Source organism: Anopheles coustani, chromosome X (assembly GCF_943734705.1).
Source record: "Anopheles coustani chromosome X, idAnoCousDA_361_x.2, whole genome shotgun sequence".
NCBI classification, from domain to species: domain Eukaryota; kingdom Metazoa; phylum Arthropoda; class Insecta; order Diptera; family Culicidae; genus Anopheles; species Anopheles coustani.
Genome location: NC_071290.1, coordinates 14,928,093 through 14,943,748, shown reverse-complemented (window position 1 = coordinate 14,943,748; position 15,656 = coordinate 14,928,093). Strand labels below are relative to the sequence as shown.

Sequence of the window (15,656 nt, the reverse complement as noted above, 5' to 3'; positions counted from 1 at the left end):
ATACGTGTCTCGATGTCTGGCCCGGCCACTGTTTGCTTTCCCATGCGCAATTGGTTTTTAACATAGAAAAAGCTAGCAGAGAAACAAAAGCATAATATGAAACAAGTGCAAGCATGCAGCCGGAGCGAAAGTAAAACGATAAAAAATTATACCTGTCCGAGAAAGAAGGGGATCATGTACATATGTACGCATCCAGCCTAGGAGAAGTGGCAACTGTTGGTAACTCAACAAAAAAGTTCCTGAAACATCTGTTCTTTAAGCTAAATAGTTCTTCCAGCAACACATTTCCCATCGTTAAATAAGATTTTATGGATTCTAATCATAATCTAATTGATGTTATAAATTAGTAATGCACGAGCAAGCGCTGATGTTTATAAAATCATATATTTTTTTTAAGTTTGACCTAATTCACTGGCAGAATTCATGTGAGCAATCAATCGACGGTGTATTTTTTAATGAGAAGTTTTACTTTACACAGCTAAAATGGAGTCATTACGTCGAGCGCACATGAATGTAACGGATTAAATTAAGAGGAAGTGATAAAAATTGTTGGGATGCCAATCGGGCTTGCAATGGACGACTCAGCCGTGCGTGGTGTCGTCGTCGACGAAGTCGCGAGCCACCTCCTTGGTAACGCAGTCAACGTGGCTAACCTTGTTCCGGAAGCGCACACCGTAGAACTTGTGTGCCTTCTCCATCAGCTCCGGCCGGAAGGTGGTCGTGATGAACTGGGCCTTGTCGCTCAGCTCGTGGATCATGTCGGCGACCGCACTACGGTGCTGCGCGTCGAGCGCCTGGTCTATCTCGTCAAACAGGTAGAACGGAGCCGGGTCGCACTTCTGGATGGCGAAGATGAGCGCGAGGGCAACGAGCGACTTCTGGCCACCGGACAGCTGGTTCATCTCGCGCATCTCCGCGTCCAGTCCGGTGAACGACACGCGGATACCGATGCCGGTGAACTCGTCGGACGTCTCGACATTGCGCTCCATATCGTTCCCCTCCTGGTCGGTCGTCGTGCGCAAGATCAGGTGGCCGGTGCCCTGCGGCACCAGCTTTTTGAACACCTCGGTGAAGTTAGCCGCCACCTGACGGAAGGTGAACTGAATCGCCTCGACTTTACGTGCCTCCAGCAGCTGCATCAGCTCGCAGATTTTATCCTTGCCCACGTCCAGCTCGGCCTTGCGCGTGTACAGCTTCTCCTTTTGCTCGGAGAAGCTCAGGAACTGATCGAGCGCCTTCTTGTTCACGTGGTTGTACTTTTTCAGGTGCTGATTTGCCTTCTCAAGCTCTCGGAACAGCTGTTACAAGGAAGAGAATAAACGAGAACGCAAATGTTAACGCTTTTTCGAGGTGCGGACGGGGAGAACGACTGTTCGACAGCACATTTACATACCGCCTTCAAGGACATCCTTTGGTAGCTGGCGTCAACCGTCGGCAGCGCTCCCAACCCGGCAATCTTTTCCGTGCACGCTTCGATCTTCTGGTGCAGTAAGTTTTCCTTCATTGCCCACTTTTCCATACGCTTGCCGTCCTCCTCAAGCCGCTCCTGTGCTTCCTTTTCCTTTTGGATCCAGCTCTCAAGCTCCTTCTGAAGTGTTTTCTGCTGCTTCGTGGCGTCGTTCAATCTGGCACAAACGAATAAGGCAACAAAAATATAATAACATACAATATAGTACGACAATGAGGTGTACATTAAAAAAGAGGCCGTTGAAAATTAGTAACGGGTTGCAATTTGTTTCAATTTAACGATTCGAAACATTATTTTTCTATTGTCAAATAAAAAGATACTTGTGATCGACTTTCTCCCTGTCCAATAATACTTTCTTGACACGTTTCTATGAAAAAGAAGAGGTTGTAAAATCATCACAATTTGTTTCAATTTAACGATTCGAAACATTATTTTTCTAATGTCAAATAAAAAGATACTTGTGATAGACTTTCTCCCTGTCCGATAATACTTTCTTGACACGTTTCTGTGAAAAAGAAGAGGTTGTAAAACCATCACATTTTCAATTTCAAGTGAAGGAGCAAAACATACTGCATACTGTCAATTTGTTTCACTGATTTACAAAATAGAAAGTTTCACGATACAAAATGTATAGTTATTTTTCCAGTATCACATAAACACACTTGCGATCGACTTCCTCTGTTAACAGTTACTTGATACGTTTCAACGGAAGACGAAAATTGTAACATCATTACATTTCCAATTTTATGTAAAGGATTAACAAGCAATTTGCAAGTTGTTTCACTGATTTACAAAAAAAGAGAAAATTTCGATACGAAACGAAACTAGTTATTTTGCTGAGTCAAATAAACATACTTGCGATCAACTTCCTCCGTGTCCGATAGCACTTTCTTGATACGTTTCTCGGCCGACACCACCTCGTTGCGGCAATTGGTCAGTTGGCGCTTGCGATCCTCGACCGAGATTTCCTGCAGCGCCTGTACCAGCTCGTCCTTGCGCCGGAACAGATTGTTCGTCAGCAGGTTCTCGAGCTTATTCTTCGTGACCTCGAGGCTCATACGGGATGTGAACGCTTCCTTATTTTCCTGGTTCAGCCGGCGTATCTCGTCGTTGAGCGAGTCGACCTCGTGCTGATCCTGCACCGACAGCTGCGACATCAGCTCCTGGTGCAGCTCGTTCTCCAGCCCATCCTTGGTGCTGGTCATCGCCTCGAGGTTCGCCTTGCACTGCGCCAGCGAGCGCTCCTTCGGGCTGCGGAAGCGCTCGATGCGCGTCAGCTCGTCCTTCATCAGCCGAATGTCGGCCTGGATCTTCTCGAATGCGTCCTTCGACTTGCCCTGCTTGGTTTCGGTTTTCTGCATTTCCGAGACGATCGAGTTGATGCTCGCCTCTGTTTGCTTCAGCTCGGTACGATAGTCGGACAGTTCGCGCTCGGTGTCCTGAATCTGCTGCAGGTACTCGGTACGCTTCTTTTGCATCTCGAGTCGCGAACGGGACGTATTGAAGTAGCCACCCGTGAGAGAACCCTTGGACGACACCTGGTCACCCTCGAGCGTGACACAGTCGAGTCCGGTGCTCTTGGCCAGTTCAGTCGCACGCTCCAGATTGCGGCAGATGAGCGTCTTGCCGAAGATGTAGCGAAGCGCCTTATCGTACTGCTCTTCGTACTTGAGCTTGGAGATCATCGGGATCGAGTCCGGATCTTCCGGGTAGTCGTGGATCTTTACTTGCAGTCGGTTTAGTGGCATGAACGTGACCTCGCCAGGCAGCTTCTGCTTGTTCATTTCCTTCAGAATTTGCGTGCCAACACGGTCCGACTCGACGATGTGATGAAACAACCGATTACCCGCCGTCACCTCGACCGCGGTGTAAATCGACTTGTCGCAGTTGAAATTTTCAATCACCGGACCGTAGTAGGCGTTTGCAATGTCCGCCAACTGGCCACCACGCTGCTGAAAAGATTCAAGCACCTTACGCACCGAGTCACGCCCGTTCAGAATCGGCTTGCCGGCCATCGAACGCAGCGCTTGATCCGTCTTCGCCAGCTCCTCCTTGTACCCGGAAAGCGTCTGCGTGGCCGCCGTCTCTTTCTTCCAGATGTCATTCCGAATCGTCTGATGGTGGTCTTTGCGTTTCTTCAGCTCGTAAAAGTGCTTATTGTGCTCGTCGATTTGCACACGCAGCTGCTCGAACGTTTCGGTGTGATCGAGAATTTTCTTCTCCAGCTCGGTGTGCTTCGTGATGTCCTTCTTCAAGTCCTCCTGGAGTTTGTTCTGATGCGAAATTTTGTCCTTGATCTGCTTGTTTAAGGATTTCAGCTCACCCTGGATCCACTTGTCACGCTCCTCCTTGGACGAAAACTGCGACCCACGACCCTGCTTCGCGTACAGCTCCTTACGCTTTTGCTCTTTCAGGTTCAGCTCGCGCGAGCACTCCTCTTCCTTCCGGCGCATCGCTTCGTAGCGCGGGCGCACCTGTTCGAGCTCCTTTTCCTTCTCCGCGATGGTGATTTTCAATCGCTCCAGTTCTTGTTCAGCGCGTTCCTTCGACTTATTGTCACCCTGCACCTCGTCCGAGAGATCCGAAATCGTAAGGTCCAGCTTGGTTTTCTCACGCAGCAGCTGTTGGTGCTCGGTGGCAAGTACTGACTTTTCGTCCTTGGCCGTGACGACATCCTTTTTGGCGTCCTTCAGCGCCTTCTGGGCCGCCTTGACCCGCTCCTGCGCCTTCTGGATATCCTGCGTCAGGAGCTTTTGCTTATCCCCGGAAGATTTGCGTTGCACATCCAGGTCCTCCAACTGTTTGCGGGTATCTTTCAGTTCCGTCTCGTGAATGATATACTCCAGCGTGCGACGTGCTTTGTCCCACTTTTGATACTCCGACAGTTCCTCCTTTTCCTCCTCGAGCGTTTTCAGCCGGTCTTCGATCGTGCGCAAATATTCGGAAATTTTTTCCAACTTCCCTTCGCTTTCCCGCAGCAGATTCATTGATTCTTCTTTGCGCTCGTCGTACACCCGGGTACCGGCGACCTCTCGCAGCAGCTTGAGCCGGTGCGAGTCGGGAGCGGTAGCCATTTGATTGATTTTTCCCTGCTTGACAATGTAGTACGGGTTCGAGTTGGAAAATCCCGCCGACTCGAGCAGGTTGACGACTTCCGAACGCGGCACAACTTTCTTGTTCAAAAAATACTGATCCTTCTTGGCACCAATCACACGGCGGAGAAAAATTTCCTCTTTGTCGATCTGAAACCGTAGCAGTTGCAATAAATTTAGTATATCAATCGAACTACGATCAAATCATCAATCGAACGCTTACCGGAACGCGGTTGTCGGTGTTATCGAAAATTATTTCCACATAAGCAGACATGGCTCGGGGACCGGTGCCTTCGTGCAGAAGCGCCTGCCTTTGCTCCGGTCGCAGATGAGTAAACTCATCACTGAGCACAAACTGTATGGCTGTCATTTTAGCAGGCCATGGAATAAACGAAACATGCATTAGACTCACTGGCAAGGCAAACCGTATTTCATGGATAGCATGCACTCATGTTAATGTGGACATACCGTAGAAAAAGTTGCTTTTGCCTGAACCATTGCGACCAACGACTACATTGTGTCGTTTATCGAACGGTTCTACGACCGTTTGCTCCCGGTAGCTCTTGAAGCCTTGTATAATGACCTGCGATAAAGTAATTCAGTTAATAAATAGGCTCAATATGCAACACGTAATTGCTCGGTAACTTAACAAACCTGCTTGATGTGCATTACGCTCGTCGTTACACTTTTTACAGCACTAGACCACACAAAACATTAATTAAATGTAGCCATCGAAAGGACGCGCTTTCGCATTTATTGATGGAAACTAAAAGAGAAACGCCAGAGCGTCGGGCTAGAGATGGGCATAATATTTGCTATTGTTGTTCTATACACCTTGGTAATGCAGTTTTAGCACATCGTTTAAAATAAAACCCTCTATCATGAAATCATCGTTGAAAAGTATAAAAATGTTGTTAAAAAAAATATTTCAAAATATCATACCATTGCGTTACTGAAACTTGTCAATTTCAATTGGTTTCAACCAACAACAACTCCAACCAACCAACAGATACAGCGAAATAAAATATAGCTTATACCTACCTATGGTAACGCCAAAAACGCAATGTCATGTAGGCTAGTGATGGACAAAACGGCTCGTAGGCCTCGGAGCAGTGAATCTTTAATAACTCTTCCATAACTGCGCCCTCTAAGAGTTATTAACCAACTCGTTGAAAGATTAATTATATACACTGTGCAAAACGGTAAATGAGACACCTGACAAAAGAACAATTGTATGGTGTTGCGATCAATTTTAGAGTACTTAGCTAAAATTGGCGCGTAATGCGACGTCGTGATTGCCCGAGGAGCCCCCAACCAGAACTCGCCCGAGCAGCCCTGGACGATGGTCGGCATCCAAGTCTCTAACCGAGACGTCAAGATAATTTTCTATTGATAACTACTCTATATAATACTTTTCTCGATGTAATTTCATTCTTTTCTTCCTTTATTTATCAAACTAGGTTAAACGGTCCGGTAACACGGCCCAGTTGCAGGATCCGGTTACAGGACCCGGTTACAGTGCCCGTTTACAGGGCCCGTTTACAGGACCCGTTGACTGGTCCCTGTTGACTGGACCCGTTGACAGGGCCCAACAGAAGCGGCCCTCTCCCGTTTTTTCTTTTTTGCAGCTTCGAATGAACCATGCTCGTCCCGAGATGCGCTATCCGTACTCGCCCCGAGCCTTGCTTTTCTGTGCTCGTCCAGAGCTGCGCTTCCCGTGCTCATGCCGAGCTGCGCTTTATCGTACTCGTCACGTGGTTGAGGGTTGCTCGGGCGAGTTCTGTTGAGGGCAGCTTGGGATGAGCACGGTTGATGGCAGCTCGGGACGAGTAGGGCTGATGGCAGCTCGGGGGTGGAGACGATTTTCGCCTGGCGTTTAGCATGCGCGCACCCAACAGAAGCTCATCTTGAGTTGAGTAACGATTAGCTCGACCTAACGAAATCCTGGTAGAGGATGGCATGTACCGTTTTACGCGGCTTATGTTTTATGAGATCTGTGCTCCAGTACCTCGAATTTTGGAGGAGGTGTCTACATTGATGATATCCTACTGTTTGCAGAAACGTTGGAAGAGTTACGCAAGATAGTGGCTCATGTGCTGCGAATATTGAATGCGAACAATCTAACCCCGATGAATCCGCGGGTTCAACATTGATGACACAAAAATCAAGGACATACGGACACTCCGTTACCCGCACACGTCATCGCTTACCGTTAGAGCCGCTGCTGCTCGTGGGTACACTAACAAAGAAAAATACTCAATTTTGCGGGTCGCGGCGATATTTCGCAGGGTTAAGGCGCGATTTCGCGGGTGGATGCGCAGGAAAAAGCAAAGAGGTGGACAATTGTTGAACTATCACTGTGTTACTTCTTGATACGGCCCGCATGGTGAGGCGATGGAGATGATTATTCATTAGTGGTTGAAAATCTGATCAACAAATGCGATTGAATTTTCGAATGTGAATTAATATTGAGCAAATAAAAAATAATATTGAATAATTGGCAGTTGCTTCACAAAAAGCTGTTCCGAAAAGCTTGATGAGTTTGGAAAAGCGTGTAGTTTAGAGTCATGTCATCATGGATGCGCTCCAACTGTCTGTTGTTATCAAGATATAAATATGTGAGTAGAAATGTTTATAAACTTCCACAACCATTCAGTTTTCATTATCTGTCTTCTTTTATAACTGTTGATTGCTCAAAATAAAAATGTTCCTTCTGTTTTCCATCACACTTTGTGGAATGAATAAACCATTTTGCGGTGCTTGGCTTTCGACGTCGAACCGTAGCAAAAAAGGCCGATGGTTCTCTTCACTGTGCAGTCACTTTATAAGAAACATAGATAATTCAAAATTAGTTTAAAAAATGTCCATGCTTTACAATATTTATTAAGAGACTTAGAAACCAAACAAACAATCAAATGAATTCAATGAAAATTATACGCATTTTCTCAAAAATACAATAAAATTGAGTACGTAGAGCAGCGTGACTTCTTATCTCAATGTTTTTCACACAAAATACACAGAATGATAAAATTACCACAATTTTCTTCGTTAGCATGGTGGTTCAAAGATATAATTGTACTATGTTTCTCTAGCCAGTGTTACTTTTAAAAAATAGGAAAGAGGCTCAATGTGAAATAGAATAGAACATCGTAGATCTTATGTATTATGTTAATCCTAACTCATATTTATCAAGCATTTTGTTTATCGCAGGTTTCATTCAGTTGTTAGCATAAAGTTTGTTGCTAGCTTTATCCTTATTTGTTTGAACATTCGTTTATATCAACTTTCAAAAAATCAATTTTTGTCTGCTTCATAGAAATGTTTTAAAATCATGAGTGTATGAAGCCTTTTTTTAGTCTTAAAATTTGTTTTATTTAAATTGTCTTTGTAACTTCATAATTGTCCTGAATTCTCTGTCTAAATTCTCTCGTCTTTAATATTTCAGTTGTTAAAAGACTCGCAAGTTTGTTTCTTAATCGATCGACATATTCCTATCATATTAGAAATATCTTGTTGTTTATCTTGATCTTGGAGATCTTGTTGTTTTGTTACAAAGTCGTCATTTGTATTGAACTTTTACTAGTTTCTTTCATTCAAGTTCAACATAGGATGTCACTCTATTAACCGGCACGCTGAAATTATCGACGATTATGGTTTTTGTAAGCCCTGTATCGATCGAACGTCGTACGTGAAGCAACGAAACAATGTTAAACACGATGTACCGGGACCGAATTGGAACGTGGTAATCCCCTAACGTCATGCACCTGTGGCAATTTTTGGCGTGCTGTACAGCAATGCCGCTGTTTGACACAGAGAGTGCGTGTGCGTTTCGGAGTGTCCGATGACGCTAAATCCGTTTATCGAATCCTCGCAACTGCCCGAATGAGGTGTTTTTCGACGAGCGCCTTGGCCTTGGCAGAATGTTGCAAGCAGACGTCTGCGCGTCCGGTTTCGGGGGTTCGTCTGCCGGAAGGGATCTGACGTGGCTTGCAGCGACATCCGAATCAGTTCACCCGTGCTGCGCCTGTTGATCCAAGCTTGATTGGGTAATCAGGCGTCCAGTCCGGGGGGAGGGGGAGGTTTGGTACTTAAAAGCAGAAAATTGATGAAGTGGAAAGATTACAGCCGGTGCAATCATTCTGTCAAGATGAGCGGATGGGATCGGATGATGCAAGTTTGGAGAGATGCCCGATTTGGCTGTCCAGGCCGCTGGCGGCGTAGGGAACTCGCTTAGACACCCACTTGTCTAATTATAGCCAATGTCCAGAGGTCTAGCGGGTTAAAAGCTAGAACACAACACACACACACACACACACGACAGCGTTTTTAATTGATTTACATTCGACCTGACCCACAGCTGTGCGTTACTGAAGGGTGTGTGTCTTGGTCTTCGCCGTGCTCGCCGCTGGTCGACATCTGGTTAAGTCGCAAATTTTCCAAAGGGCTACTTGAATGTTTTAGGCGACGCAGAAGCAGCAAACGGGTTCGGGAGTTCTCCAAACAGCGTGTGTGGGGGGACGGGCATTGACCGCTTACGCTTACGGCCGCCTCAAGAGGGTTGCGCGTAGCAGGGAGTCTATCCGGGCCCGGGGTCGTGGAGTACGCTGGTGGTGGTAGTAAACAAACGAGAGTCGAGAGATTAGTAAATTACAAATGCACTGGAGCGACTTACTTTGGCTTCAATTCGGCTCGGACATTTCGGGGGCCCCCATGGCACGGCTTCGGTCCGGTGGCCACCACCGGTGGTCGGGAGCAACCCAGCGCGTCTTAACCTTCTCGAGTTTGGCCGGTGCCTGGCGTGACTCCCGCAACGATGGGCGCGCTTCGTTCCGCCGGGCCCTAGGTGGGAGGGGTAGTGGGCAGGATAATTAGATTAGGAATGACGACGGTCTTAACAAGGCGGTTTTCGGGGAGTAGCCCGGCCGTACCGAACCGGGACGCCCTGGTGTGCTGCAACCGGGACCGGGCCGTGCAACTTATTAGTTCATCGAACGTCGAACCAGCCGGTCGTGTGTTGTGCTCCATTTTCTTTTCCTCGTGCGCGTTACGGTGCCGTCGTCCATCCGGTCGGATTCGCGTTTCCGGTCACTGTCAGCCATTGTCTTCAGCGAAGGAGCTAGAACGGGGTTTATAATTGTCAAGTGCTTGCACCGTGGTACGTCGTGTTTGCCGTGCGAAAAAGCAGAACACCACCGGTCCTTGGACCGGCGCGATCCTGAACCCGCTAGCGAGCGAACGATCTGAAGGGCCGGTGAACGAGTGCGCAACCCGCTTTTGACACCCTTCGGTAGCTTTACCCAGCGAGGGTGCGAACATCTTTGTGCGAGGGTGTTAATTTTCGTCACGGCAGCGGTCCACAATCAAGCGCCTCACCATTGGCCATCGGTTTGACATTGCGCCAATTAGTGCAACCGTGTGATAGAGAGCCACCCGCACACCGGAAGCGCCCCAGAAGCAGCCGCCAACTTCCATCAACGCAACAACCCACGGCGTGCAACGATCGGGGGTTGGCCCGATCTGCGAAACGGATTAGCCATGGCACGGGTTCGTCATTGCACTTCTTTTTTTTGTTGTTTTGTTTCCCTACCTCTAGCAAAATAAACTCGTTCGAGTAATGATTGGTCAAGCTAACTGTCACTTCTGATAGACTAAGTTTTTATTGCTTTTTAAGGGGGGCGAGAAATGCACTCGTATTGAGATGGACAGTTATTATTTGAGAACATCAACATGTTACAGTGAAACGTCGATTATCCGGGGTCTGAAAACTGCACAACCGCGTTGATCTTTATAATCAGGGGTTGGCAAACATTTTCTGAAAAGACCTAGATGATTTAAAGGAAACCGAAAGCGCGAGCCAGGACATCATAAAAGATGTTTCAATGTTTTCAAAGTAATACTAAACCCTTTTGAATAGAGTATCAACTTTATAAATAGTAAACTTACATAAAAATGGTAAAAGTTTTTGAAATCTATTAAACATTTACATGCTTATTTACGTTGAATTTGTATTTTTTTTCGCGCGTATAACAGGAACACCTTGTTCAACAAGTTTAATCTTCATTTTTGGAAAGAGAAAACAAATCTGACATCGTGAACTAATCCAGTAAAAATTGAGAAGAGTTTTATGTACCTATGAGGTACTACAATTTCCTTACGAGTCGCATAAAATCAGCTGGCGGGCCGGACGTTGCCGATCCCTGGTTTTAATGATAAACAGATGAGTAAAACTTTTCGTTACAGCAAAACCACATAAGTTTGTTAATAAAATTCCAACATTTTAAAATGGAATAATTATGCATGAAGTACTAATATTTTCTTACGAGTCGCATAAAATCAGAAGACATTAAAGACAGGACTTTGCCGACCCCTGTTTTTAATGATAAACGGGCGAGTAAAACTTTTCGTTACAACATTTTAAAAAGGAATAATTTAATTATTAGCGTATCAATGTTGTTAAAGAATAGGGTTTTTGTGTTAATATTCCTTCTCAAGTCAACTCTAGTACTATAAATGTAGGTATGAGATAAATTTGCACGAAGGCCCTGGATGAACGTCGATTCTACTGTACTTTCCTCAGGATTTTGGAAAAAATTACTAAGTTTTTTCCAACATTAGACTTTCTACTGTACCCTTCCTTCTCCCCTCTTAGGACATTTTTGTTTTGCATATTTTTATATCTAATCTATCAGGTATTAACCCAATTGACGGGCATGTTCCACCGCGGACTTAGTTATGCTTTTCATTTGACCTTTTGAGGTTTTCAGTGGAGCTTGCGAAAAAAAAAGCGAAACTAGTTACGCCCGGATTGCACAATTGATACGGGCGATAGTGGTTCGCCAGTCGCTAATTCAATTATGACATTAACTAATCTAATTTAAGTTTCACACACGTGACCGGGAAAGCCCGATGAGACCAGGCCAGGTGAATCAGTGGAACGGTGGTTCCGTTAACGTCAATCGTCGGCCAGTGTGACGATTTACAATGTACGGTTTATACTCGATATGGTTGTAATGTCCGAACAGGAGATCATCTGGTGCAGTGAGAGTGGCCGATTACAGTACAGATGCCGATCAAATTTGATTAGTACCGAGAAGAGTACTCACCAACGCTTGGGTGATGTGATTCCCTGCTGTACAGTCATACCTCCCGAGTACTCGGTGCAGTTTGTAATGAAGAGCATATGACGTGGTGTGGCGGTTTGAAGCGCGTCCCAAACATCTTGTTCTTGCGCCTCACGCCATTGCGGCCAGCTATATTTAGCCCGGTTGCTCAACGCCATCGAAACTCGGGGCTCGGTAATAAATACCATTTTACTGCATCCCATTACGCGGAAACTATTGTCTGTGTGCCCGTGCCAGGGATACCTCCCCCCTCGGTGGTGGGGAGCGCGGAAACTGAACCCCCGCTGCCCTGTGGTCGGCACTCACTTTTTATGTCCAAATACGGGTCCGCGGGTTGGAAAAATTAATTTCTGTCAACAGTGTGTACATCCAAAAACAGCGACGGTGCGAGGGATGGGTTGAATCCCCCCCCCCGGAGGTGGGGGGAGCGGGGGCTGTGGGACGTGATGTGGGAGCGGTAATTGCAAGTATATTCTCATCCGCGGGTAGCCCCACACCGCCGAAGCTGGAACTGGAGCCTTTTGTCGAGGAACTATTTCTGGAGACGCTATCCGTCCCTCCAAAATACAAAAAAAAGGGTCGATAAAGAAACAGCTTCTCATGTGACATGGCGGGATGACAATTGCAGCTATCGGTGTGCCTTTTTGGGGAAGGGAGTCCGGACGCCGAGGGAGGCTTGCGATGGAACAATGTACAATCGCGAATCAGGTTCGTCATGCACGTACAGTACCTTCACGAGCTCGCGAGAATAGAATCGTAGTCATCGTGAAGGCGGGAATGTGAAGTTCGCGATACCGGACCCCATCCATAGCACTCTCATCAACAAACATGCTCATTCGGGATAAACGCTGTTAAACGTCAGAGCCTTAGAAGACCCTGTTAAGGATTCGAGTTACTCTCGACGGAAATGCTTTTTGTAGTGTGTTTACCGAATCGGTACTCCAGTTCTAACATATACCCCTTGGCGACATCGTTCTTGAGGAAACCGTCCCAAGGAAAACGGTTCAATCAAGTGCGCCAACCACATCGAAAAGCAATAGGAGAGGGCGGTACGTGCCTCGGTACAAACCATTCTTCGTCGGTAGGTTCCTTCCAAGCAACGTTGTCCCGGCGGAATCGATTCCGTCGCTGAAGCTCGCACTTCTGACATCTGTGTAGTGTTCAGTAAGCGGAAGTGTTTATCTATCCCCGCCTGTCCTCGTCATCCTTCCTGCGGGGTGCCTCCAGGATACGCTTAAGGGTCTCGAATAAACCTTCCAGAACATCGCCAACGGCGCCAGGCCCTATGCTCTAGTGTATTTTGAAGTAGTTGCACCGGTTTGACGCTACGATGATGTCAGCCGGTAGTCGATAATCAAATCGTGTTCCACCGCCATCGCTCCGAACCCCCTGTCGACCCAGAATTCCAGGTACCGCCAGGAGATTACAACTTCCAATGCGAATGGGCGGATGGGGAAGGGGGGCAGGAAATTACTTTTCGTCGACCTTTGGGGTGCACCTCCGTTTTGGGTAACGCGCAATACCCGGGGTCCAACTCTTCCCCAAGGAGCTTGGGGGGTGTGCAGCAAAACTCCATTAGTGGCGGCGGGAAAATGGGGAAATGGGAAAACAAAAACACAACACACATGCCGATTCGGCCACCACCGGATCGTTATCGAGTGCCGTCTGGCCTCATTCTTCTGGCATACCGGGTAGTAGTAGTGGCGTTTCCTTGGGGCACCTGCGAAACCGAACTCCTGCGGTTCGGCAATTTGGGGTTTGCGGTTTCGGAGAAATCAATTAGCAAATTGCATTGCGATTTGCGGCGGCGGAACGAGCTCCGATTCATCGGCATCCGTCGCTAGCGATGGCGCCGATTGCATCACGTTTTTTGCCTACTTCCCTACGGTCTGCAAGACCTTACTGCAGCGCGTTGGAATACGGAGATACCGATATTCGCCCGCAAACGTGCTCAATCTCGTCCCTAAATCCGAACCGGGCTTTGATGGCTCCCGGTCGATAGGAACGATAGCGAAAACATTCGAAAAGCGGGAACCCCGGGCACCCCCCGTCGGGTCGATCCAACATCCGCGGCGTTCAATTACAAACCATTTCCCCGAACCCGGGTTGGCCTCCGATGATAGTTTTTTCGAGGGCGGTTGTTCCGAATCGGTGCGGAAGGCAAATAAATTGAATCATGACCGGAAAATCCCGTTATTTCGTTCTTACTCACCTATTTCGGTTCTCTTTTTCTGGTTTCTGGAAATTGGGATGCACCTGCACACCGTACCCGGTGCGTTCCTGTTACACCGTGCAGGGACTGGAGCACTCGGCGCTCAATTCGCTTCAACTTGGCGACGTACTGGAAGGGTGGCACTTGGGGTACTCGGCAGCTTGGCAGGTTCAAGAAGCGGCGGGGTATGCTAGTCGTTGATCTTCGCTGATTGTGACCGCTCTTCGACACACCTGAATATTTGCTCACCTTGCTTGCGTAATGGACCAGGTTTAGCAAATTTCAGGCTGGGCCGGGAGGAATCAGTTTCGGTTTGCCGGAGGTATTGCGCGGGTAGCTAGCAGCAAAAACCCAATCACTTCACGATTTTTCGTGCAACTCCACGCTCGGAGCTGACGGAAGTACCGTGGACTAAAGAGAACCAATTCGCTGCTGCAGGCTCACAATGGCGCTGCCTTGAGGGTAGGAGCATTCTGCTCGTAGGAGCTGGCCGTGCTAGGTACCACCGAGTCGCCGATGGGAGCTGGCGAACAGCGAACTCCCCGCTGACTTGGGACGCTAATTGAGGAATCGTGATGCCGGGGGGTTTGCAGCAGCTGATAGATAGAGCGCCGATCAAAGTATGCGGCGTATAGACGGGAAGATTACTGTCCGTAGGATGACGTTTGATCCATCAACCCGTCGGAGCCATCGGCTTTGGCTGTACATAGTCCCTTCGGTGGATTGGAACATGAGTCGGAACGAAAGAAAATTGGAATTGCAAAAAACAAAATTCGGGAAGACACCAACCGTGGTAGAGATTTTGGGAGAAGCTCGGTCAAGGGGTTCCTGCCATTCGGAACCTAAGACAAAAGAAGTTCTAAGAGTGTTGGTTGTTTTGTGGAGTTTGGAAAATTGAGAGGTACATTAGAGCTGTGAGCAACTATCGCCTAACGGGGAGATGATACGGTAAAACGCCAGCTGTAGTAAGTTGTGGACTACGGCCTTACATAACATTACCATGCGGTGACAGATATGATAGCACAATGCGGCGAACACAATAGCTGGAAATGGAAGAGGAAAAACAAAAACAAGGTAAGCGGGTAAGCGGAACGTACCTAGCCTTGCAGCGAAAGAAAGAAGCTGCCTGTGTCACAACGCCGCCAATTCCGCTCCCAGTTCCGGTCGTGGATTTCAATCTCCAGCTCGACTGATCGACTGCCGCCGCGACACAGCGCGTATATGGCGGTACCGCTACGGTTGGCTGATCACGCGCCCCCTCCCGCGCCTCAAAATGATGCTCCTGAGAAATCGCTGGAACCGGGCCGTGGGTTCCATTGTTCTGTCACGGCGGACCTAGATGGCGTGATGTGCGCGGACTAGGTTCGGAGTGGAGCAGAATGTAGACAAAGGCACCCGCGGTCGCTGGTCCGTCGCGTTGGTTCGTGAAACACATGGTGGCCATTTTTTCATCCATCCACCCTCGCTCGCTTCCCCCCGCCCGCGCGATGCGGAATTTCCTTCCACCTCGAGGCTGGGCTTAAGCTACACCGGTTGAATCCATTTTCCATGAAGGGAAATTCTATTATTGTGCGGAACCATCCGGACCGCGCCGTTTATTGCACGATTTGACCCACATAATGCTGTCAGAGTGTAGTATAAATTAGATAAAGTGCGGAATCAAAGTTACAGCCGGTTGGTGCCCAAACAATGTTGCTATTGGGACTGGCCATGTATGCGAAAGTGAAACGAAAAACGAATCCCGCACGACCCAAACGCCAGGC

The 15,656-nt window shown here is 47.7% G+C and overlaps 1 protein-coding gene across 1 annotated transcript; it reads right to left on the bottom strand.

The window, feature by feature from the left end:
* Positions 1-367: 367 nt before the first annotated feature.
* On the bottom strand, positions 368-5,317 carry LOC131269628 (structural maintenance of chromosomes protein 3-like). Its single transcript, XM_058272087.1, has 6 exons — positions 5,215-5,317; positions 5,029-5,143; positions 4,784-4,923; positions 2,324-4,710; positions 1,394-1,625; positions 368-1,298 (listed from the first exon to the last, which is right to left on the bottom strand). The coding sequence occupies exons 1-6, from the start codon at positions 5,227-5,229 to the stop codon at positions 582-584; spliced, it is 3,606 nt and encodes a 1,201-aa protein (XP_058128070.1). The 5' UTR covers positions 5,230-5,317; the 3' UTR covers positions 368-581.
* Positions 5,318-15,656: the final 10,339 nt, after the last annotated feature.

What these genes read in the sequence shown, in the direction of transcription:
- LOC131269628 (XM_058272087.1), bottom strand. An exon ending in CAAAAGCAACTTTTTCTACG is followed by an intron (nt 4,924 to 5,028) that starts GTATGTCCACAT and finishes CTAAAATGACAG; the next exon opens with CCATACAGTTTGTGCTCAGT. An exon ending in AAAGGATGTCCTTGAAGGCG is followed by an intron (nt 1,299 to 1,393) that starts GTATGTAAATGT and finishes TCCTTGTAACAG; the next exon opens with CTGTTCCGAGAGCTTGAGAA.